The sequence below is a fragment of the Phalacrocorax aristotelis genome, chromosome 18 (assembly GCF_949628215.1).
Source record: "Phalacrocorax aristotelis chromosome 18, bGulAri2.1, whole genome shotgun sequence".
Classification (NCBI taxonomy): domain Eukaryota; kingdom Metazoa; phylum Chordata; class Aves; order Suliformes; family Phalacrocoracidae; genus Phalacrocorax; species Phalacrocorax aristotelis.
In genome coordinates this window covers 6,252,264-6,277,456 of record NC_134293.1, presented here as the reverse complement: position 1 = coordinate 6,277,456, position 25,193 = coordinate 6,252,264, and the positions used below count along the sequence as shown (strand labels likewise).

General features: G+C 47.8%; 1 protein-coding gene across 1 annotated transcript in view; it reads left to right on the top strand.

The window, feature by feature from the left end:
* CLUH (CLUH binding protein of NUMT mRNA) overlaps positions 1-24,951 on the top strand; it is a 42,095-nt gene extending 17,144 nt beyond the window's left edge. The window contains exons 5-26 of the mRNA XM_075112800.1: positions 98-225; positions 877-1,031; positions 2,479-2,604; positions 4,312-4,459; positions 5,219-5,311; positions 5,813-6,507; positions 7,660-7,877; positions 8,543-8,647; positions 10,228-10,328; positions 12,451-12,603; positions 13,242-13,304; positions 13,992-14,236; positions 14,924-15,008; positions 15,680-15,833; positions 16,187-16,326; positions 16,440-16,520; positions 17,159-17,284; positions 17,802-17,923; positions 19,342-19,435; positions 20,180-20,314; positions 21,623-21,696; positions 22,951-24,951. Coding sequence (XP_074968901.1) covers positions 98-225; positions 877-1,031; positions 2,479-2,604; positions 4,312-4,459; positions 5,219-5,311; positions 5,813-6,507; positions 7,660-7,877; positions 8,543-8,647; positions 10,228-10,328; positions 12,451-12,603; positions 13,242-13,304; positions 13,992-14,236; positions 14,924-15,008; positions 15,680-15,833; positions 16,187-16,326; positions 16,440-16,520; positions 17,159-17,284; positions 17,802-17,923; positions 19,342-19,435; positions 20,180-20,314; positions 21,623-21,696; positions 22,951-23,119 — 3,410 coding nt within the window. The 3' untranslated portion in view covers positions 23,120-24,951. The remainder of the gene's footprint in view (positions 1-97; positions 226-876; positions 1,032-2,478; positions 2,605-4,311; positions 4,460-5,218; positions 5,312-5,812; positions 6,508-7,659; positions 7,878-8,542; positions 8,648-10,227; positions 10,329-12,450; positions 12,604-13,241; positions 13,305-13,991; positions 14,237-14,923; positions 15,009-15,679; positions 15,834-16,186; positions 16,327-16,439; positions 16,521-17,158; positions 17,285-17,801; positions 17,924-19,341; positions 19,436-20,179; positions 20,315-21,622; positions 21,697-22,950) is intronic.
* The last annotated feature ends 242 nt before the right edge of the window (positions 24,952-25,193 follow it).

Below are 25,193 nucleotides of genomic sequence, written 5' to 3'. Positions count from 1 at the left end.
GAGAAACACTTGCACTTCTGCATTCCTCCTTGAATAATTACTGGAGGAAGGAATGCTACATTTTTCAGCACTGACTTTCTATCTCTGTCCGTTCTAGACAGTGGAAAACGGAAGAAGAAAGGTACTGAAATGGAACAAATTGACTGCACCCCTCCTGAACATATCCTGCCAGGTAGCAAAGAGAGACCCCTGTGTGCCCTTCAGCCCCAGAACAGAGACTGGAAGGTAGAGTTCTCCTGCCTCATTAAAACAGCTATTGGCACATTCTTTGCAGCAAACTGGTGTTCAGGGATTGAAAGCTGCACTGACATGGACTTTGGGATTTGCTCTGCTTGATGCTTAATGAGTGCTGGGACAGCACTGCTTAGCCAAAAGCATAAAGTCCAAGAGCTTGTGTACAAAACACTGGACACTGAGTGTGGACATCTGCAGAGTGTGAAATGGCCAGTCTTGTTGGTAGGGGTGGCAGGGAAGAGAGAACAGCATTTCTCTGCAAAGTCCTGGAGACAGGATCTGCAGATCACTACAAATTACCCTTAGCTTTCCCATGCCCTCCCACTTGGATTCCGGTTTAGAAGCTGCCATTTGAAAACCAGTACAGCAAGAAATCCATGCCTTGTGCAGCCCAAAGGCCCAGGGTGTCTGTTTTTACCTGTGTCTTACGGTGTAAAAGGCAGCAAACTGAGGCAAATTAGTGGACTCCAAATGGCTCGAGGAAGGCTATGCTCTTGAGACCATACTTATTTTGTAAGCTGTGTTTCTGGAACGAAGCGAGGGCGGCAGGTAAAAGGAATCTGGCATGTACATCGAATGGCTCTGTAACTCAAGGGAATTAATTCATTCTGACAGGAATTGCTTCTGTTGTGTTTTCTGTAGCCTTTGCAGTGCCTAAAGGTATTGACGATGAGTGGCTGGAACCCTCCACCCGGTAACCGGAAAATGCATGGGGACCTCATGTATTTATATGTCATCACGGTGGAGGATCGGCACGTCAGTATCACTGCATCCACTCGAGGATTTTACTTGAATCAGTGAGTAACTAAGATTCTTCCTGTCCTGCCCTGCAGCAAGGAGCTTGTGATAGCCAACTGGAAAAGAAGCCACAAACAAACAATTGCTGCTTTTTTCTTTTTTTTTTTGGTGGAAAACAGGCTAATTTTAATTCACTGCTCACATGGGTTTGTAGGAGTTGCTCTGCTGGATTGGGCTGTTCAGTTATGTGTGGTACCATTTCTCCACAGTGGATAAATGCCTGATGCTTTAGGGAAAGTTTAAACATCCCATAATGTCATCAGCTAATTAGAGCATTTTGAGTTGGGAGGGAATTCGTGACCATTGCAACTATTGCAAAATGCAACTATCTCATTTTGCCCTAAAGCAAAAGCACAGCCTGTCAGAACTTCCTAAGCTGGGCACAGATTTGACTAGATTTAAAAAAAAATTTTTTTTAAAATAGCGACTATGAGAAGCTGTTAAATGTTCTGTGCCGTGGCTGTACTGAGGGAGGTGCAGGGTCCATCCAGCCCAGCAGCCTGTAACAGAGACCTATTGAGTTGGGGATGGACTGGAGAGATCTTCAAAACAACAAACCCTGCTGTACCTGAGCAACCATGAGCTCAAACGTTTCTGGGTGGCCTTGATCCTGCAATGCAGATAACTGCTTGGGCAACTGTAACTGCGTGTTTGAAATACAAGGTTATAATTTGCAGAAGGAGAATGAAGCTGCCTGAAGAGTAGAGCTTAAAATGTAGAAGACAAAATTCAAGCACACTTTCCACTTCATAATGAGACAGAAATTGAAGTGCTCTGTGTTAAACTGGCCTGTGCAAGAAATAATTTGGAGTCCATTGTTTCCCCCAAGATCTGTAAAAAATAAATGTTAAAAGCAGTGAGTCTCTAAGGGTGCACATCTGAGTGCAGGTCCCAGGAGACCAAGTGGCACAGTGAACACGAAACATGTGGCCTTTCTGAGTTTGGCGAAATGTGACCTGGAGATGGGGACCTGTGTGATTCTGGCAAGTCTGGTGCTTGGCCTTCCAGCTGGGAGACAAAGTTGTCTTGAGAGGACACCGACTCTTCGGTACAGTTGGTGTCATAACCGTTGGGTTCTCCATTAAGCAAAGGCACTTCTGGTGAGTTTGGGAAGTTCTGAAATAAGTCCTTCCCAGCTATAAAAATAAAGCCTTTCTTGTACCTGATGTGGCCAAAGAAGGTCTAAATTGAATTTCCTCTGCAATCCATCAGGGCCCCAGTACAGGGTTGCTAGCTGTATCTCATGTGGAGAGAGTGGAGAGGGCCCTTGCAGCCCATCTGCCCGTGTACCACATGGTCTCCATTTTGCAACCAAGGGCATGTTGTGCAGGACTTTCATGCAGCATATATATGGAAAGCTCTCCTTCGTGTACCGTGTTCCTAGGGTATGGGAGGTCTCAGGTATGACAACGGCTTGTGATGACACTTTCTTTTTTTCTCTTGCAGGTCTACTGCATACAACTTCAATCCCAAACCTGCAAACCCCAGTTTTCTCAGTCATTCCTTGGTGGAACTACTTAACCAGATCAGCCCTACCTTCAAAAAAAATTTTTCCGCTCTGCAGAAGAAACGGTAGCAGCACATTTTCCTCTCTAGCTGAGTAGTCTGAGTAGTCTGTTGTGAAGTTGCTTGGTGAGGCTCAGCTCTGTGGCTGGTTCTGTGAGAACTGCGTGCCACTCGGATATAGCAAGAATTGCAGTGCCTGCTTTCTCTGAGCTCACATAGTGGTGGGGTGGTTGGGACACGCGAGTCTGTGCAGCAGGGAGCACAGAAAGCCTGACGAAATGTCATGGCAGCATCCTGATGTAACTGGCTTTCCCTCACTTGAAACCTGGAGCTGTCAGAGCTGATGTGACTTGTCTGCTGTTGTTCAGCACGACAGTAACAGAGGCCAGTGGAATCCCAGAGTCCCGATCCTTATCCACTGGATGGTTTCTCTTGGCTGTAGCTCCTGGATGGTTTCTCTTGCTTACAGCATGTAGATTTACAGATTTTGGTTCCGCCTAAAGCAAAGGGTTGGGGGAACGACAGCTTTCCCTTGCCATGGCAGTATGAGTTGTGGGACTTACCTGGAATTCAACGTGTGCTGTCCCTGCTGAGAAACTGAACACGTAGGACAATTTGTGCAGTGGGAGATGTGCTGGTTTTGCTCAGAGGTGGACTGCAGCGTTCATACAGGGAAATTGCTGATGTTTTGACCAGCTCCAGAGGTACGAGTCTCCTCGCTGGGTCTGTGTTGGCTCCATGCCTCGTGGGAGATTCGATGACTTCCTAGCTAGCCAGGCAGCAAAGAGTTAATGTGAAGCACAGCAACATGCTGCAGCCGACTGGGCTGGTAACCTGATCAGTAGGTGCTTCTCCCCTGAATCCAAAAAAGACTGAAGCATAAAATATTAGGGAAAGTTAACATGTGAGGGCTTTGCGTAGGCTTAGAGTGTAGAGGGAATAATTATTTTAAACATGTCCATGCACGTTCATTTTCTGTAATTTCCTCCAGGTCCTATAATAATAGTAAAAACCAATGATTTATTGTTTTATTCTCCTGTCCTTGCTGCAGGGACCATTTATTCTGCTCCAGGACAGTGGGTCCTGTGCAAAAGCCTGTCATTCTTTAGAGTTCACTTAATGAACTGCCTCGGCTCAGCAGGGTGCAAATTGACAGGCATATTGTGTGGCTTTCAGGAGCTCTGCTTCTACTCTCATTAAGAAGATGAAAGTGACACTAGACAAGGGCTGGAAATTAGCAGTGGCCTCCAGCCACCACTGTGACTATCTGGCCATTTAAAAATGATTATACTCTATTGCTTCTTGGGCCAGAAGTAAATACAGATGAGACTGCAGCACCTGCTGAGAGCAGACAGATCACACAAGAGACCGTTTGGTGAAGCTTGCTCTTTCACTTCATTAGTGGATGTGCGCTGTAGGCTGGCTTTGTAATGCAGCCCGTATGGACCGGGGTGTGAAAGCCGAGGGCCAGTCTGGGAGTGGGCATCCTCTGCCTCCAAATGCAGAGGGTGAGGGGGATCTCTGGTGATGCAGCTGGGGATAAAACTGGGGAAAGGGGGATGGGGAGAACCCGGGTAATTCTGCAGGCTGCTGTTGAGATCAGCCATCATGGGGTATCGAACTTGTTAAATGAAAGCCTCCTGTGCTGCTCGTGAGGCCTTGTCTTGTTTTGTTGTTTGTCAGAAGCTGATGTTGCATCAGAGGGAAAATTCTCTCCAAATAGAAAGAAATCTTCATTTGGAAAACGTCTTTTTGCTTTCACTCCCATACTAGGGTTCAGAGACACCCTTTTGAAAGGATAGCCACTCCTTTCCAAGTGTACAGCTGGACGGCTCCGCAAGCAGAACATGCCATGGACTGTGTCCGGGCAGAAGACGCTTATACTTCTAGACTGGGCTATGAAGAGCACATACCTGGACAGGTATTGGTCTTGCTTCGCTTGAGAATGCTGGCAAGAGCTTTGCTGCCAGCTGCAGTGAGAATTTGTTAACTTTTAACAAGTAGACCTCTGGTATTTGTGGAAGGGTTTTGCTTATTAAGGGAAAACTTGCGGGAGTCCTTGTTCTTGTCAGTGCCCTTGACTCTAGGGGCTGTGCTGCTCAGGCTGCAACTCCCTGAGCACGTAAAGATCTGAAAGGAGCAACTTCTGCTTGAGTATTTATAAATCCCGTGTCCCTGCTCTGACAAGAGCCGCTATGCAGAAGGCAGAGCGCTCATCCACACCAGTCAGGCCTGGAATGGCTCTCGTGTCTCCGAGCAAACTATTCCAAATGCTTCGGTTGCAGCTTTGTAGCATAAAGTCTTTCAGGCTGTGAGCGGTGCAGGGCTGTAACAGCTGCCCATGGGTGGCTGTCTGCCTGCAGTGTACCCACGTAGCAGCATGCTGGCTAGTGAAACCTGCACTGTGCTCCTCCAGAGCTAGAAAGCTGCTCTGTCAGTTCAGCTGCACTGCGTAAACTGGGCTAGTGTAAGATCTATCCCAAACTGCTGTTGAATAAAGTCCACTCACGAGGAGCATTCATTCCTGCTGCTAATTCGCTTCCTCTGAATTCCACAGCAGCCTGAATTCTTGCCCCTTCCCCTCCCTTCTCTCACAAAATGCCTCATAAAGCAGAAATGCTGACTTGCCAGCACCTTCCTATACAATGCATTGCTTCCCACAAGACTTTCACTCTTTCAGACCAGAGACTGGAACGAGGAGCTGCAGACCACGCGAGAGCTGCCACGCAAGAACCTGCCGGAGAGGCTGCTCAGAGAACGTGCCATTTTCAAGGTAACTCTGGGATGTGCAGGCAACTCCTCATGTAGCCCCCTTCTCTGCTGCCTCTATTGCATCTGGACGCTTCACCTGGGCTACCCTTTAAAAACTGCAAGCGGAGGATCCCTGTTTGCAAGCTAAGGGGTCTTGTTTTTCTCTTGCAAGTCTGCCTTCTGCTCCTAGCCCCACAGGGGAGACTTGTGCTTCTTGACCCCAAAGCAGCCTCCTCTTAGTCCTCCTTCGAGTGGGTGGGAGGAACAGGGGGAGAGGGAACACACTAAGCCCTCCTCTGCAGAGAGCTAACAAGTCTGAGCTGTGCTGATCCCTAATGTTCTGGCTCCTGGAGCTTGTATCCAAGCCACTAGCCACAAAAGTAAAAGCCAGCTGACCTGCCTGCCTGCTGGAAGGCTATCAGGAGGAGAGAAGCAAAGGCAAAATTTGCAGGGAGCTTTGAGAGTGAGGTGCTAAGAGGGCGGGAGCCCTTCCTTACCCAGCTTTCTCTCCACCTACCCCCAGGTTCACAGCGACTTCACTGCAGCAGCAACTAGAGGTGCTATGGCTGTCATTGATGGCAATGTCATGGCCATCAACCCCAGTGAAGAGACCAAGATGCAGATGTTCATCTGGAACAACATTTTCTTCAGCCTGGGCTTTGACGTCCGTGACCACTACAAGGACTTTGGCGGAGATGTTGCTGCTTACGTAGCTCCTACCAATGATCTCAATGGTGTGCGGACCTATAATGCTGTGGATGTAGAAGGGCTGTACACACTGGGGACTGTAGTGGTGGATTACAGAGGTTACAGGGTGACGGCTCAGTCTATTATTCCCGGCATCTTGGAACGGGAGCAGGAACAGAGCGTCATCTATGGGTCAATAGACTTCGGCAAGACAGTTGTCTCGCACCCCAAGTACCTGGAGCTGCTGGAGAAGACCAGCAGGCCGCTTAAGATCCAGAAGCACAAAGTCCTCAACGACAAGAATGAGGAGGTGGAGCTGTGCTCCTCAGTGGAGTGCAAAGGCATTATTGGCAACGACGGGCGTCACTACATCCTGGACCTGCTCCGTACTTTCCCTCCAGATCTAAATTTCCTGCCTGTTGAAGGGGAGGAGATGCCAGAGGAGTGTAAGAAAATGGGGTTCCCCAAGCAGCACAGACACAAGCTTTGTTGTCTCCGGCAAGAGCTTGTTGATGCCTTTGTAGAACACAGGTGAGCTGAGCTCCCCCCTTCCTCCACCTGCAACCGGTAATGGTTCAAGCCAGGACCATGCTGCATTGTCCCAGAGACATCACAACAGAGCTCCCAGAAGTGGGCTGCTAATTTCCCCATTGTTTGGCAATGCAGGTGCAATTATAGAAACTTAATTAATGAGAGGTAAAAACAGTAGGGATTCTGATGGGCTTACAGGGAGCCAGTGAAAAAGGTGGTTTTCTTCTTAGTTTCCATATTCTTCTTTGCTGTTTCCTGTCCAAACATTTAGAAGTTCTTTCCCTGCAGATAACCTTTGCACCTGACAGCTAGGTAATGGGAAGGATTTATGCTTCTTTTTAAGGCTCTCCAAATGTCTTGAATGCTACCTTTTCTTTCCTAGAGGCTGAAAAAAATTACCCATGGGATTTGCTGTAGGCACTCTTGAGGTGGGATGCGTTGGCATTTGGGCTCGCTCAATGCAGGCAGGGAAGTGGGAGCTCTGGGAGCAGGATGTGTCGAAGGTGTGTGGTGCTGGCAATGTTAATGCTCCTGCTTCCAATGTGGAGGGCTGCAGGTGCTCTGCTATCAGAGATGGTCAGAGTCTGTGCTTCACTTGCTGGGAAGATGAGCCCTCCAGTTGCTGACGGAGGAGCACTGCCTGCTGAGCAACCAGTTCTGCAGCCAGTGCCCTTCCCAGTTCTGCCACGTGCCTGCAGGCAGGCTTTGCTGCATCCTGGGAGAGCTTCCAGACCAGCAGCCTGCAGGACTGTGGCCGTAGGGTGCTGTTGCTCCTCCTTGGCTAGCAGAGACTAGGCCTCTCTCTGCTATGGTCTGCTGGCAAAATTGCTGCTGGTTTGTGTTTGACTAGTGAGAGTCTTCCCAAGCTCTCTGCTGATGCTGCTTGTGGAAAGCAATTTGTAACCACTGCAAGGAGATTAGTTTCCCATTGTGATGGGTAATGAAAACCTACTTTTTTTGTGCCTCTTCTGATAAACTAATGCATACTCCTTTGATTTTGTACACCCTCTTCACATGAGCTTTCTATCCTGCCTTTCCACAGGGAAACTGTATGGTTTATAATGCTAATTTTGTGAGGTTTTCCCTCACAGAGCAGTGGTAATCCTCTTAGATTCTTCTGTTGTGCTGAATTCCTCTTTTCCTTTACTGTAGGTATCTCTTATTCATGAAGCTGGCTGCACTGCAGCTGATGCAGCAGAAAGCCAACAAGCAGGAGAGCTCAGGTGTGCTGGAAAATGGTGCCTCTCCAGAGAACGGTACTGCAGACAGCGAGAAGTCTGAGTCAGAGGATGGTAAAATAGACGATAACGTGACTGGACTTGATCAGGTGAAAGAGCTTGCTGAGACCATTGCATCTGATGATGGAACAGGTATTTCATCCTCACCATCAGAAGCAGCCCAGGCCTCCTGCCCTAGCTGGTGGGCTGCGTCACTGGTAGGAGCTATGCCAGAGTGGGGGTGGTCGGGGTGATTATTTGTTGTCAAACAAGACAAGCACTGGCTCCTTCTATCAATACTGTCTTAGCTCTTTGCATAGAACTGTTCACACAGTAATGAATTAATCACCTTCGGGGCCGGTTGGGTAGGTGGGCAAGTGTTTCTCAATGCACCAAGTGCATCAGCTCTGCCACAGGTGCGAGAGCCTGGCCAGCAACCGGCCTGCAGGGGCCGGGGCTGGGCTGCCAGAGGCTTAGTGCGGGTGGATGGGAGCGGGCTTTGGCAGGGCTGGGAAGCGTGTGATGCACAGACGCCTTCAGGAATCCCAGGCTTGGATTTCTGTATATCTGCCGTTGGGGGGTAAGGAGGGTGTCCGTGGGTTTTCTGGGTCATCTTATGTGCTCTTGTTCAGGCTTTGCATTTTGCAGCCATCCTCCTTTCAAAATATCTTACAATTGATTGTTTTTATAATGGGTTTCTGCAGAATGTGCCATCATTTCTCCTTTTAGTAACAAAGCTTTTCTCTTAATTTAATAGCTAGGCTTGTCATTTTCCGAAATCCACTTTCATTTGTATTCTATTTTTCTTCCTGCTCCAGTGGATCCCAAAAGCAGAGAAGTGATTCGAAATGCTTGCAAGTCTGTAGGCTCCATTAGCGACACATCATTTGACATTCGGTTTAACCCAGATATTTTCTCACCAGGTATGTGTACAAAGAGCTGGTTTTAGTTCTCCTTCAGAGGATTGCTGCATCCAGTCATCTACAGACAAAAAAAATTGTGCTCTGTAGCTAAGAATATTGCTGCCTTTTGGCTGGCTGGGCATGGTGCGGGGTTCTCCATGAAGCACAAAGATACAGAAAAGAAAGAAGTGTAATTGATTGCAATGCTCAAACTACCAAAAGCAGGCAGTAAGCTGTCTCCCACCGCTACGCTCGGGGGAGGTCTGCAGACTGCTGCCAAGAATCTTCTTGTGATTCTCCGGCATCCCAGCTGCTAGACCACATGAAAAGAAGCAGAGGGAGGGAAAAAATTACATTTGATCCTAATGTAGTAGTTTACACAAAAAACAACGGTCGTAGTTGAACAACTGATGTTGAATCCTCAGTGAAGGGCAGGGTTTATTTTAGTAACATTATGGTAAGCAGGTCACAGTGCCCTTTCAAACGCATTTATCAGTTGCAGGCATTTTGTGTAGCTTTCCATGGCTGGAATCAGTATTTTTTTTTTAATGTGGAAACACAGAAGAGGCTCCCAGGGTGCTTATGAGGGTGAATACTGAGGCTGTATGCATGCAAATTGCAGGGGAATGGCCATATAGTTGAATTTAGCTTGGAATAAATGTGTCAGAATGAGCATGTGTTTTGAAACGCCCAAGCATCATTTAAGGCTGGTATGGATTAGTGCTTTGGCACTGACTTTGCAGCTAGAACTTAAAACATTATTTTAATTTTGGTGTTCAAAAGCAAAAGGCTCTGAGTTTCTAGCACTTGCGGTATTTGGTCCATCTGCTGAAAACTTCCCGCTCTAGTCTAGCCAGTTGACTCTTGCACTGGAAGTGTACGCAGCGCTTTGCAATAGGTAGAACAGGCCAGATGAAGAGCAGAATTTGGGCTTTTAAAAGCTGTGTTGAGAATGACTGAGCAGGCAATAGCAGCACAGCTACTAACCAAGCAGAGCAGCTAATGCTGTTTCCATTGAAACATGTTGTCGAGTAGATGAGTTTTTGAAGAGGTGTCTTTAATTAAAGGGAAAAAGAATCACTCTAACTTTTTACCTGGTGTTACTATACACTTTCTGTATATGGCGTGTTCTTTGAGTTGGGGTCCAGAGAAGGGCCACCAAAAGTGATCAAAGGACTGGGAAGCTGCCATACAAGCATAGGCTGGGAGAGCTGGGTTTGTTCAGCCTTGAGAAAAGGAGGCTCAGAGGGGATCTCACCCCCACGTACCAGTACTTAAGGGGTAGCTACAAAGAAGATGGAGACTCCCTTTTTACAAGGAGTCCCATGGAGAGGACAAGGTGGGATGGACACAAGCTGCTCTTGGGGAGATTCCGATTGGACACGAGAGGGAAATTTTTCACAGTGAGGACAGTCACCACTGGAATAATCTCCCCAGGGAAGGGGTTGGCTCGGCCATGTTGGACACCTTCAGGAGTCGCCTGGACAGGGTGTTGGGCCGTCTGTCTAGGCTGGGCTCTTCCTAGAAAGGTTGGACTAGATGATCCCTGAGGTCCCTTCCCACCTGGGATTCTGTGATCTTTTTTTCTTTTATTCTTCTAGGTGTTCGTTTTCCCGAGTCTAGCAAAGAGGAGGTGCAGGATCAGAAGCAGTTGCTGAAGGATGCTGCTGCATTCTTGCTGTCGTGCCAGATCCCGGGTTTGGTAAGGAACTGAGGACCATCAGTAATTTTCCCTCTGAAAAACCTTGCCTCAAGCCTGGCTCCTCTGAGCAAGCACTGACAGCGGTACACCAGCTTTGCCTGCCGAGCAAACGCTGTGTTCTCCTGCTCGCAGCCGAGTTCTGGCGCCAGTGGTGAAGTACAGTGAACAGTGCAAGCACGAGAGGGGTTTTCCATTTCCCATCTTACATCATGGCACGATTTTCCCACCTCAGCCCAAAGAAGAATTTTTGGCACTAGTAATTAACAGCTATTGTTAAGAGTTCAGGACAATAAAGACCACATAAGTCATCCTCCCTAACCCTGGGCATCTTGCACAACTTACTGTATTATCTGACCCTGATTGTGACTCAACTGGTGACTAATAATTTGGAGCGAACTGGGAAATTGTTCTTGCTAATATCTATTGTAAAAACTCCCTCCGTAAGTCTTAAGCATTTTGGATGCTTACCCATGCACCTGGCTAAATAAGAAATACCAGCTTTTCCCTTTTCAAGACGCTCTTTAAATTGATGGCTAATGCATACGTTACAGCAGGCCCTGTAACTAGGAGGGTAGAATTGATGATCTCCACTCCAAGAGGTTCAGGAGTAGTTGGCCTTATGTAGGAGGGGATTTTCCTTGCTGGAAAGGTTCTTCTGAACGCTAAATCCACTAGTTCTGCAGTCAGCATAACCTTTAAGACCAGCTATTCAGCCTTTAAATAAAAAAGGTGGGGGAGTGAATCAGAAGAGGGCTTGGTGACTGTTGCTTTACAAGATATTGATACACTAGTGTAAAACGCAACATGCTGCACAAGCATGTGTGAGGGCAAGTTACAGGCAGTGCTCCACGCTCTGCATATCAGAGTAACTGGTGTTACTCTATGACGTGAATTGACTCTTTATCAGCACTGCAACACAACTTCAAATGCTAGTGCCATTTCCCCTTATCAGCTAAGTCTGCACAGCTCCGTGTAGTCTCAACTGGAAATGTTTTTAGTTAGTGACTATGAGGCCCTTAAAGAAGGGTTAGCCTGCTAGTTCCACAAGCATTAGTTGAATAAGCCATGCCAAAGGGAAAGCGGTTCTCATTGCCCGAGCCACAGGAGTCCTCAGAGTCCCTACTCTGCTACTGAGTTCCTGCATGGCCTCAGGCAAACCGCTGGAAGTCATATGCTAAACTATGTGGAACACCAAGATGTCTCTGCTGGTCTCCTTGGGCCACTCAAGACACTGCATGCTCAGCGCTTGGTTACAGTCCTCTGCGCTGCTCCACCACGGGGCCTTTGCCTCTGCTTGTTTTGCATGGGGAATTGGATGAAGCCTGAGCTGTTTTTTTAAGACAGTTGATCTCTTTGCACCTCATTTGCCCAGTGCTTATTGGGATTATGTAGTGCTGCTCGTCCTCCACTGAGACGTAAGAGTAATAATGGTACAAGCGGCAAGGAATTTGCACAAACTGCTCTGGGCTGTCTGCTGCAAGTGTTCCCCCTGCCCGTGTAGCGTGGTAGTCTCTGGTATTCAAACACTCCGCCCACTGAAAGAGCCTAGCTCGGCGTCACTGTTGGCCTTTGGGGTGACTCTAAACCCTAGGTAAGAGGTGTGTGTGACTGGCAGTCGGGGAACAACGGTCCTGTGCCCCATGCCCTCGCAGCACTGGGCGATCGCCATCCCGTTAGCGCGGGAGAAGTCGCTCTCCCTCCTGCTGCTGGCACAGTGCCGCTCTGGCTCTGGAGCTGCACACGGGGCTCAAAGCTGTGGCTGCTTGGGCTTTCCTTTGTGCTGGATCCCAGAGCAGCAGTCCCACCCCAGGGGCAGATCAGAGGAGGCGCTAACCAGAGCTCCTGAGGGGCCTCTCCAGGCTGAATTTAACCGCTTTGCCAGCTGCGGAGCCTGTGGCTGGAGGCAGGGAGCAGCCAGCAGCCCTGGCTCTGGCTGAACAGTGCTCTGTACTTGCCAGTTCTTGCTGTGCTTGTAACTTAAATGACATCCCTGGAAACTGTTGTCTTTGTCAGGCAACACCTTTTTCCCTCCTTGGTCAGATTAATTTTTAGTTTTTTAAAAAATGGAAATTCTTTCCTTCATGTTTGCTGTCTGTAACTGAAGTTTGCCTGTACCCTGCAGGTCAAAGACTGCCTGGATCACACAGTGCTCCCGATGGATGGGGCTACCTTAGCAGAGGCCATGCACCAGAGGGGTATCAACATGCGTTATCTAGGCAAAGTCATCAACTTCATCACCAAGGCACCTGGCCGTGCTCAGCTGGATCACATTTTTGTAAGCATCAGGCTTAACCTCAGACTGAAATTAAAACTGCCTCTGGCATAATTTGCCTTGTATAGATTCCAACTTGGCCAACTGTTTTCTCTGTGTAAAATAAACAGCTTCAGAAATAGAGAGGGAGGGAGGAAGACCTGTAAGTGGTGGATGGGGAGTTTTGCTCCCAAATCCTTAATGGTTTTCATAATGTTAGAGGGTTTGAGTGTCCTTTGGGACAGAGAAGTGCTTCAGGCATTCCCAAGCGTAATAGCAGATAATACACAGTTGGATTTTAAGCCATGCATTTTTTTTTAAGTCTCTAAGATCTGTCAGGGCTTTGGATCAAATCGGGAAGGGTTGTGAGGACAGCTGCTTGCGAGCATGTGCAGGGCTAGTGCTGCAGTGACTCCTGGAAGCACCATTAGAGCTGAGGTGTGCTGCACGGCATGGCTTGTGGTCACCATGCATGGGTGTGCAGGGGGCTCTTCCCCAGCTCCAGGAGTGTTGTCAAATGCAAAACAGTTCTGAGTTGCAGGGTAGGGACTGGAGAATGTGTTTTCTGCTGGTCTTGATCAGAGCCCACTTCAAAAGCAAAGCGTATTTTTCTTGTTACTGCCGACTGATTCTTAATCTCTGTTCTTTATTTCTTTGGGTAGAAAATAGGAATCAGTGAATTGATCACTCGATCGGCTAAACACATCTTCAAGACGTACCTCCAGGTATGACCTGCAGTGTGACCTCTTGCCTTGTGCGTCCTCTCTAATGACTTTTTCTACAAAGAGCTCGGTTGAGTCTCTCTCTCATTAGGCAGTTCACAGGGGTTGCCTAGCAATGGGAAGTACAATCTCATTAGCGCTAAAATAGGTGCAGGCCTGTGTGTAAGGGAAAACAAGTTCCCACTTGAAGATAGCTTTTCCCAGAGTAATCATTCATGCTTTTCTTCCCCAGATTCTCACTCATTATGTTGAAGGCTTTTAAAAGTGAAATCACAGCTTGTTTTCCTTGTAATACCTTTTCCTCTTAAACAGTGTTGGTTTTGCCCTTCTAAGAAGCTTTTATTTTAATTGCATAAACACTAGTGCATCCTTATGCTTGTCTGTACCTAGCATAGCAATACACCTGGCTTTAGTCCACTGTCAAAATCTTCTTTATGCTCTCTAGTTTCTCTGTCCCAGGTAGCAGCCCAAAATGGAACTACATATTTGTGTGTGTGCCTGTGTAGGTCTATACTTATATCTGCATAACTCTGTCTATGCTAGTTCCACTTGCAAATATTGCCTCCCTTTCCCACTCCTGGAAGATTTTCCTGTTTCTGGTAGGACTGGATTTGTGTGAGACTCAGGGTTGTAGTAGTGCCTGTGTGATGGCAGGTGACTTCCACGGCTGATTTCGGTGTCTTGCTGTAGGGTGTGGAGCTGTCGGGTTTATCAGCAGCCATCAGCCACTTCCTCAATTGCTTTCTGAGCTCCTTTCCAAATCCCATTGCCCATCTTCCAGCTGATGAGCTGGTCTCCAAGAAAAAGAATAAGAAAAGGAAAAACAGGAACCTTGGAAATGCTGATAACACTGCGTGGGCCAGCATGACCCCTCAGGAGCTTTGGAAGAATATTTGTTCAGAAGCAAAGAACTACTTCGATTTTAGTCTCGAATGGTAAGCAGAGCAAGGTACCCTCGCTTGTGCCTGGACTCCCACCAGATGTCTGTAGCTCTTATTATTCTTTAATAGGACCTGTCTCTTTGACTTGTCTTCTGTTGAATATAAATTTGTACTCTTGAGGGAGTTTTAAAGGCTTATAATGGAAACCTCTCCTTAGTGGGGCAGAGGGGAGGAGATGGCAAGAAGCTGAAGGAGTACAGTCAAAAGATATTTGTCTATATAGACAATGATTTAGGCTGAAGGCAGCTTATCTTCCAAAAACAAGGACAGCTGCTCCTGTGTCTGAGACAGAGATGGTGAACAAGGCTGCTGGAAGGTTAAGATAGTGAGTCTTGAACTGGAAGTACAAGCAAAGACACTCGAGAAAAACCTTGACTAGTTGGCTAAATCAGTGATCATCCCCTCATGCCAGGGACAGCTCACTCGTTACCAAGAGCCGAAGGCGCTCAGACTCTTGCCTAAACTCTGCAGTGAGCTTTGAAGAGAACACACAGGGGATTTCAGTAAAAAGTACTGTTGTGCACCTCTGTAAGCTTTAATAGACCATTAGCAACCACCATAATGTTAGTCATTGGTTTCAGTTAACACCAGCTGTGCAGGGACCTGTGATACACCATGGTGGAGGGATGTCCTTGAGCAGAAACTTACCTGAGAGCTGAAGGTTTTATATGCTTTTTGCAGTGAGAACGCTGACCAAGCAGCTGAAGTGTATAATCTACAGAAAATCACCCTGCTTCGTGAAATCTCCGTCAAAACGGGAGTCCAGGTAAGACCCATGTCTTCCCTCCCTTCCCCATCATATTCTATACTCAGAAACATGAAGAGTAAGTGCAAGCAGGGGACAGCCTTTCAGTCAGACAGTGCGAGCCCTTAAAGGTCTTTGTGGTGTTAATGTGAGAATACAGGTTCCAGCCCTGGGGAAAGAGATTTCTAATCCAGTTCCCTTTTAGGGTAAACTTGCTGTGGTGCTCCCTTGGAAGATAAGGCAGCCTAAATACAATTCCTGTGGCTTGCTCTGTCTGACAAACCAAACTCACATCTGAAGTTCATGCACATGCGTACTCCCCAAAGACAAGCAGCTCTTTGAGCAGAGCAGGACTTCAGGGTTGTCCTTGCTTGAAGAACCAGGGGGTTTCCTTCCCCACAGCACTGCCTCCTCGCTCCTCTGTGGGGTGCGGGAGTTTGGCTGGATGGGGTTCCCCTGTTGGGGCTCCAGTGCTGGCACGACCGTGCCTTGGCACTGCGGCGCGATTTCGCGCACATGGTGGTGCACGCCTACACGTGACCTTCTTTCAAAACTCCGGCCCCATGTAGTGATAAAAGGAGATGTTTTGACGGTGAATCTGCATGCGAATTCAAGGCTCATTTTCCCCTTGTTTCTTGACAAGTAGCTATGAAAGCAGTGACCATGACCTCCGGTCTTTTTGGTTCCTCCAGATACTGCTGAAAGAGTACAACTTTGACAACAGGCACAAGCCCACCTTCACGGAAGAGGATATTCTCAACATCTTTCCTGTAGTGAAGCATGTAAATCCCAAAGCCTCAGATGCTTTCCACTTCTTCCAGAGCGGGCAAGCAAAGGTTCAGCAAGGTACAGACCCAGCACGCCTCTGCCTTGAGGTGACTGCTGATAAAAGCACGAGCCAGGGTATGTGTGGCATGGCCCACTGCCCTCGACTAATATATGTCCCCTCACCACCACCCGTGCCCCGTTGTGGTGGAGAATCGTGGTCTCCAGCCATCTGAAACACACCTGCTATAAAGTTACCAACAATGAACAAGGGTGGATGCAGGGCAGCAATTTCCATCTCCTAGGTTTTAGCCCTTACACAAGGCAGTGACCTACAGCCACATATCCCACTACTGTGTTCACTTCACGGGCAACACACTTCTCTAGTAGTACTAGGGGTTATTTCACATACATACGTATATAACTTTTTTCAGGTTTCTTGAAGGAGGGCTGCGAGCTCATCAATGAAGCCTTAAACTTGTTCAACAATGTGTATGGTGCTATGCATGTAGAAATCTGTGCCTGCCTGAGGCTGCTAGCCCGTCTCAACTATATCATGGGAGACTATTCAGAGGTAAGCAAGGGCTCACGTAGGGTCTCTTCAGTCCTCTCATTCCTTCCCTGTGCTTGCTTGCTGAAGTGCACGGCATCTGCGTGACTTAGTCTCGGGTCTTGTGTTCTGTTTAGGCCTTAAGTAATCAGCAGAAAGCGGTGCTAATGAGCGAGAGGGTCCTGGGCATTGAACATCCCAACACGATTCAAGAATACGTAAGTACAGGGTGCTGGGGGAGAAGCAGCACCTCGTGTGTTCACCTGGAGTCTGTGAGCCTTAATTGGTGTCTGCATCTAGAAGACAGTTGCAGTTCTCCTTCCTTCTGCAATGTTCTTCCCAGAATCCTCCACTTCCATCATAAGTGTTGTATCGTATTACTTTGTAAACTGAATACCTAAGTGTTTGCATTATAAGCATCCTGTATGGTCGGTATTTGTCCTACTTAGTTAAGAATTTGGGGGTTTTGTCTGCTGAATGTTTATATTCATTAATTATGCTGGCTTTTTCCCTGGGCTTGTGTCAAAAACAAAGAAAGAGGAAGAATCCCCCCCAAACGCTCCACCTGAGTATCATATACGTACAGGTCAATTTTGCAGTATTCCTTGAGGTCCGTAAGAGAAACTGGAATGAAACACTTCAGCTTCCTCAGTACTGTGCCTATGTGATACCTCAGTGGAGCTGTAAATCAACCAGCAGACTTGGACTTTCCTGAGTGCTTGAAATCCTTTTTAACCATAAAGGAAGATGTTTTTATTTGTGTGCAGCTGAGGAAAGGAGTAGAAAGGAGAGATTAGTTTGCTTTACAGAGTGGTAAGTAAAAACCATTAACGCTGGGTTACTTCTTTTGTTATAGATGCACCTGGCTTTGTACTGCTTTGCAAACAGCCAGCTCTCTACAGCATTGAACTTACTCTACCGTGCACGCTACCTCATGCTATTGGTATTTGGGGAGGATCACCCAGAAATGGCACTCTTAGATGTAAGTAGTCTTTTAGGCTCTTCAGGTTCCTAATCTCCTAGAAACCTCTTGCCCTTTAAAATGCCCATAGTGCTGGCTATTTAAAATAAACATTTAGGCACTGCTTTTTCCTCCCTGGGTTACTACCAGTTAGTGTCGTTAGTAGGAGGGAAAAAAGGAGTTTCACTCCTTAGCTGGGAAGGTCAGCCTTTTGTGGCTGGAGCTCTGCACTGTGGGGCACCGGAGACATGGGTTCAAGTACGTGTAATCCTTAGGCAAATTCCTTACTTTAGCCTGTTCTTGTTGCCCTTGCATAAAGCGGAGAGAGTTCCTTATCTCTCTTTTGTCTGGCTTGTTTGGACTGAGCTCCCAAGGGGGATAATGGTCTCCTGTTATGTGCTATAGAGATACCCACTGTGGACTTGGGGCTGCTACAGCCTTGTCAACAGTGAATACCTGCGTGGCCTTGGTATTTACGAAGCAATAAATGTGTAGTTTGAATTTCCTTTCTGAACGCCTCCTTGACTTCTTTGTGCAGAACAACATTGGCTTGGTGCTCCACGGGGTTATGGAGTATGACCTGTCCCTCCGGTTCCTGGAGAACGCGCTGGCCATCAGCTCCAAGTATCACGGCTCCAAGTCTTTGAAAGTTGCACTAAGGTGAGGCAGGGTGGAGTGCTGGGCTGCGTCACCGCACTGTTAGAGTGCGTACATTCACTGTGCACTCATATGGGAGGGATCTGATCTGGCTGTGTCCAGCTGTATCCTGTGAAATTAGAGATTCGGTCTCATCCCAGCTGTCAGACTCCTTGGGACGGCTGGGCTCTGTGAGTCAACGTCACGGTGCAGCTTCCAAGTTTGTTGTCTCGAAAGAAAGAGTTCCCTTGTTCTTAAAGCTAATTGTGGGATCTCCTGTAATGCTGAGTCCCGCAAGAATCTGTCAAGATGACCCTGGTCCTTGTGGACTCGCAGTAAAAAAACGTGGCAAGTGAGGACTGGGGAGCAAGGCTAATGTAGTTATACTGGGAGACTGGGATGGTACGTAAACACTTGTATTTAATTGTTTCAGCCCTCAGGGAGCTATCTTTGCGAAGCATATAATTTGCTTTTGTCCTTTACCATAAAGCCTTGTATTTTAATAAAATACTGAGCGGCTTCCTTGTGCTTCCAAGGGAGCTATGAGTGGTCAGCACCTTCAGGATCTGCTCTTCAGTGCTGTATGCATTGTCCTTGAATGCAAAACTGGCTCGCTATCAACCAAGCAGTGGCCCACTCCTAATTACTACTACCACATTGCAACCCATCTGTTCTTCGTCAGGGTGAAAATAAATCTTATTAAGCACCCACAAGAGTCTGATTTGTCTTCCAGCAGTTTGATGGATATGCATTCTGCAGCAAGCATCTTGCCTTCCCTTAGTAGCTCTGGGATGCTTGATGGGATTCATCACCTCCCACAGAGTAATACTGCCAAAACCAGAAATCTCTTTCTCAGTCCAGAAACACTGAGGAAGCAAAGTCCAAGCCAAGGCAGCTCTCCCAACTGGAGAGAGCCCAGGTGACTTGGGTCCCAGCTCTGCCACTGTTTTGCTGGTTTTTTCTGTGCCAGAAGGTTTTTTTTACTTTTGGCTGCGAATAATCAAGTAATTCACACCTTTGCTTTCTAAGAAACAAAAAGACCCTTTTGAAGGATAAGGGCTTATGGCTGCTGCCTCCTTCTCCAGTTAACAAGTCTAGCCCCGGGATGTTCCTGTGGATGTGCTGCCTCTACTCAGCTCACCGCTGTAGCCTTCAGCTTTCTTGGGTGCAGGAGCTAAAAATCCCCACTTCAGTCTTTGCTTCTCTAGGTCGCTTCTCAGCATTTCAACAGAAAATCTGGCCCAAATCACTGTGTATATTAATCCCCAGATGGGGTGGGAAGGAGTAACTACTGGAGTGCTGTATTCTGAGTCCAGTACTGCCTCCTTTGACACTGGTATTAATACTCCTAACTGGATTATTGTTATATTAAAGTCATGCTTGCTGTAACACAGAAGTGTTTCTTCATTTGAAGTATCTCTAAACCCTTCTCTTTCCCGCAGCCACCACTTGGTAGCCCGAGTGTACGAGAGCAAAGCAGAATTCCGGTCAGCTCTGCAGCACGAGAAGGAAGGCTACACCATCTACAAAAACCAGGTAACGAGCGCGCGTGCTGCTAATCTGTGTCGTATCACTCTCGTGCCAGAAACGAGCAGTGCCACGACGTGGAACTCGGGGAGGCCTTTCTTACAGACAGCTCTGAGCAGATGCTGGGGAATCTTCCTTTTAGGGACAGGGCAGAATTACTGCCCTGTACAGTAATTGGCCAGATTTTATGCTGAAAGTCTTTGAATAGCCGTCCTGCAAGTTTGCTCTTGCTGTACCCCTGTCACTGGAGAGAAACTTGTGTTGGTGGCATGGCCTCGCGTCTGGCAGGGCACTGAGAGCGCTGGTCTGTTCTTCCCACTTTTTGCATCACCTGCCTTTTAAACACCAGATCCAAACGAGTTTGGTAGTTGAGCTGTTTTGCGGGCAATACCTTCTCCCGCTGACAGCCCTTGCTGATGCACAGTGAAACTTCTGCATCAGCCTGGGGTCTGTCTGAACACGTCTGCAGCCGTACACTGTGATTCAGCACCATCGCACTGGCTGAAAGCACAGCAGAGGGAATGCCGCTCACCCTGCAAACGTGCTCCTACTTGACGGAAATGTGTAACGTTGATGATAAGGCTCCTAGAGGAATTTTTTGTTTGTTTGTTTTTTGAATGCCAAGGCAGGTGAAAATGCAGCTCTGAGTTTCTATAAGGATTTTGAGCTAGCAGAGACTAGGAGTACACCCTGGTTTGGGCCCTGTTCTGATCTGTAGTGTTGTGCCTTCCCCCCTGCCCCTTTTCTGATTAGCTTGGAGAACACCATGAAAAGACCAAAGAGAGCTCCGAGTACTTGAAATACCTGACTCAGCAAGCAGTTGCTCTTCAACGCACAATGAACGAGATTTACAAGAATGGCTCCAATGCGAACATCATGCCACTTAAGGTAACCTTATGGAATGAGAGCGATCGAGAGTACTTGCCGCGAAGGCAGAGGTTTGTACTTCGCTGCTCCTGGAGGACACGGAGTGTACGCATGCAGGCGTGGCCTGTGCCGGGGGTGGTAGCGGCTGTGCCAGCTGCAGACCCTTCGCGGGCAGGAGGTCCCTGCCGAGGCAGAGGCTCAGACAGACACAGCATGGTGTGACCAAAGCGGACTGAGAATTTGTCCCCTCCGCTTCTGAACAGAGCGGTTCTGGGCTCTGGCTCTTTCTCCTGAGCTCAGGCAGTCGAGTGCAGCTGGCTGCGTTGCAGGGCACCCAGGGAAATCGGTAAGGACACACTGGGCAGCTCGCAGTGTGGGAGCCGGAGCCACCTACGTGCAAACCTGCCCCTCTGCTGACTCACTGGCTGTAGGCAGGTTGCTCAATCCAAAAGTACTTCAGTTTCCTCATCCTAAAAAACACTGTCATCTTTTACCAGGTGCTTTGTTCTCCTTCCAAGAATTTTGTGGTGGGGGGAGGCTGGGCAGCAGAGCGGAGCGTGGGGGGGCCTGCATTGCCTTGCCTTATGGGGAGCAGGAGCAGCTTGGCCCTCTTGGGCCGAATCCAGCTGCTCTTATCTGCCTGTGCACCTGGCAGATCACGCCAGCCCCTCTGCCATATCTAGTGGAGTACACGCTAACTTGTGCGATGGGTGCTCTCCCTGCCATGCTGCGCAGCAGTGGCTGCCAGAGGATTGCGAGCCAGCGGGTTGGGAAAGAGGCTCCCAACTGCAGAGACTCCCTCCCAGCAGAAAGGGCAGAGCAGGACAGTGCTCTGGGAGTGGCTGGGTTTTCTTCTCACTGCAATAAACCGGGTACAGGACTGAGGAGTTTACGGCAGAGTAATCTGAGCGTAAGGACCTTGAATCGAGTAAATGGTCAAGTCCAGGAAATAGTGTCCAGCAAAGAGGGTCAAACCTGTACGAGTAACAAAGATTTTTACCCTTGTTACAACACTTGAAGGAAAAGGAAAAACAACCAACACGTTTTGAACTCACATATGTATGGCATTTAACTGAAGTCCTGCAGAGCTCAGAGGGAAGGTTGCCCACAGTGACTAGGGACCTCTAGATGCTGCTTTTCAATTTGTGGGTATAAAGAGGTAGAAAATATAAATTATGCTACCTTACAGCTACTACAGTGTCATATGGGACCTAGCTTTTTCTCAGCTGTTGGTAAATGGTGTCTGGACTTGCTTAGGAGCTCCGAGTTATTCTGGCTGGGGTTTGACTTCAAAACTTTTTTTTTTTTAATTCCCCTCTCATGCTATAGTTCACAGCTCCCAGTATGGCCAGTGTCCTGGAGCAGCTCAACATTATCAATGGAATTCTCTTCATTCCACTAAGGTAGGGTGATACCTCTGTGTGTTGTACCTTCAGAAATCAAGTGGTCTTTTTGGGTAATCTTTGTTCCTGAGATAGCATAAATGCAATGCTTCCCTTTGCATTAAGCGTCACTGACCCAAAATGTGGCGTTTCCAGTGACCCTAGGTACCTCTTCTCTTCGGGCAGCACTAGGCAAATAATGGCAGAAATTCACTTCTGCATAAAAACTGCTTTTGAAGGTGCTGGTCCCCTGAAGGCACTGCTGAACGCTTGCAAAGGGATGCTCTACGGGATCCCTGGGCAATCCTTAGTGGCACTGAAAAAGCTCCTGGTTGTGCAGTGTTCATCCAATCTCAGGTGTCGCTTTCAAAACTGTAAGCTTGAGCTTGTAGCAGCAGTCTCATAAAAGCTAAACCCCAAACTACTCGGTGAAGCTAGAGGAAATCAGGCAAGCTTCCTGAGAATGGATGCATCAGTGGGCAAGACCACTACTGTGTGACTTGCCCCATGGGTCGCTGGGCAAGCAGGCGGGAGCAGGCATCTCCCCTTGCTGCCTGTTCTCAGCCTGCCACCCCAGCAGCAAAGGGATTCTTTTGTTTAGCTCTTATTGCAGAGTGGGAGGTGGTTGAAGCACAGTCAGTGGTCTCAGCCCAGAAGAAATGCAGTGAGCAGTGCTGGGCCGTGAAGAACAGCACTGCCTCTTCCACCACCAAGGCTGCTTAGCAGGGTAGTTGCTTTAAGTACATCTTGGAGGTATTCCTTCCCCAGCTCCACAGGATTTGTTACAAAGAATGTTAGCTGAGGTTGTAATGCTGGCCCTGATGGTAGTCGTCATAATCTTTAAGACCGCTATAAAAAGCAGTACTCTGAAATCTGGGGGTTTTTTCCCATTTATTACCCATTGTCTCTTAGACTTTTAGTTGAAAATTTGATTGGGGGAGTGGTGGGACAAGATGACCTGAGCTGAGACTGGTGTTCTCTTCCAAGGCTATAAATAGTTACTGGTGGTAAAAATTCACCAGAAACAGCTGGAGGGTGCGTGGACACAGACAAGATTAACCTATCAGTGGCCACTTGGGGCAGAGGCGGTGAGGTCACATCCATCAAAACCAAATGGCAAACCAAGCACGTAGCCTTGCTCAGGTAGTGCTGAGACATGGGACCCGGGCTCTGGCAGGGAGAGGGCAAGTGCTAGGAGCAGTTCCTGTTTTGCTGAACACTACCTTGTCCCTGTGCTTCACACTGTTCCTAAACCTTTCCTGGTTTCCCCTTCAGCCAAAAAGACTTGGAGAACCTTAAAGCAGAGGTGCAGCGACGCCAGCAGCTCCAAGAAAGCATAAAAAGTGGCAAACAGCTGGAACCAGAGGACAAAGCTGTGGAGGAGAAAGAGGCTGAGCCAAGCATGCCTTCTGCTGAGATCCCCTTAACGCAGAGCTCTGCTTAATGTGTACCTCGCTTAAAAAAAAAAAAGTTTAAACCACCCTTTTCTGAATCTGACCCAGGGTCTTGGACTCCCCTGGAGCAGCTCCTCCTTTTTTTGACAATGTTATTGCACTGGTACAATTAATACACAATGCAAAGAACTAATCTGAGAAATGTAATCTGTCTGACTGAGCTTGTGTCTGCCACGTGAAGGGGGAAGGTGGCCAGGATGCAGCACCATACGAAAGACCCATCCTAGGTGAGCGCAGCCAGAGGCTGTCACGCCTGTGCGTGTGTGTGTACGTGTTGTGTGTGTGCACATATCATCAGTTATTTCTACTTTGTACATATGAATTCCAAATGAACTGTCTTGAGGTATGTAACATTTCTCAGGTCATTTTTATGTTGACTAAGGACACTGCTTTGCTAAAACAGTACAAAACCAGCCCCATCCACTGCTCGGCGTTCTTGTAAAATGTGGATTCCAAGCCAAAAGATTTATTTTCCCCCAGTCACTATCCCAATTTGTGCAAAGGAAAACTAAGCAGCCATATTTGTATTGCTCAGATGACTGAAGCCTGTAACGTGTGTGTGTAAGTGGGGGAATGTACAGCGTTTTCTACATCAGGATATAGCCATTGGATTCCTGTAACCGTTTTTTTTTTTTTCTACTTTTGGTTGGCAGTTTGGCAATTCAGTGGGGTTTTGTAACATTCACATTCTAATTTTCAAGGTAAAGATATAGATAGAGAGATATATATATATATGATACTCACAGTTCCACCTCTCTGCTCTGCTTGCAGCCGAGTAAGTTAGGATACTGTATCCAAAGAGTGAGGGCTTGATGTTTTAAAAAAGCGCACAAATTCCATTACAATGGAAACCCCAGTGCCTAGGAGAGATTGGTAACGGCATCAAATGAGGTCTGAACTGAAATGACTTAGCAGGAAATTGTGGCCCTATTAAAAGGGGGGGGGGGGGGGAAGAGGGGAGGAAAAGTCGGAAACAGGGACGTGGTCTCATTTGCAGTAGCAACTGTAACACAGAGCTGATGGACTTTAACCTGACAGGCAAGTTGAACCAGACTGAAATTGTAGCTTCCCAGAACCTGAAATTATGAGGCTTCAGGGAGGGGAGGGGGTTTAAATAAAAACTAAAATTCCCACAGCCCTGAAACCTATGGCTAAGACCTTCTTCACTAACTTTTTTGCACACTGGTTTTGAGGTTGTTGCCGGGGAGCGTCCATTGCTGGCAATGGGTGTCACTGAACAAACCCTCTGCCCCCTCCCCATCACACCGGCGTCCCGGGGCGGTTGTCAGTGACTAGCACATGCTCCCCAGGCCGCGCCGGCCCCAGAGCAGGTAAGAGGTGGTCGCGGCAGGCCATGGTGTGCCGACAGAGTTGAATGTCCTTTTTTTCCAAACAGATCAAGCTGTAGAACAACTTCTGATTGCTAGTCCTCAGCCCCCTGTGCTGACAAGAGTCCAGCCCCTCTCTCTCTCTCTCTCTCTCTCGTGTTGTCTGTCATGGATAGTACCCTGTGCTAATTTGCGTTGCTTCTTTTACTGACCTTCTGGAGAACAAGTGCTGTCACTGTGCTCTGTACCCTTGGTTTCCTGTACTACATTACAGGTATTTGTAACTCTTGGTGGGGGGGAAGGGAAGGAGGGGAGCAGCCTCCGAGTTGTAAGAGGCAACAACGCAGGAGGAATCTTTACTGCAAAAGAACTTGCTCCTATTAGAAGAATTCTGAATTTCCTGGAAAGCAATCAATAAATGACTACAGTGCATCTTTCCTACAATATTCTTCTTTTACTAGTGTCTGTCAGTCCATTAAAAGCTTTTTAAACTATTTTAGGTACTTTACGTATTGGTTTCTTTACAGTTTGGTGCAAGGTGTTGGATACCATTAAGCTGAACTGCATCGCTCGAGCCACCACTGCTGTTCTTTCGAGCAGGAGCCAGTAGGAGAGAACAGGTACAGCTCAGCTGGAGGCTTTGAAACCTAACTGTACTAATGCTGTGCTGCAGGGTTCAGTACCCCATTGGGCACTCCTCTACCTGCAACTACTGGTTCTCTGTGTCCAGCACATG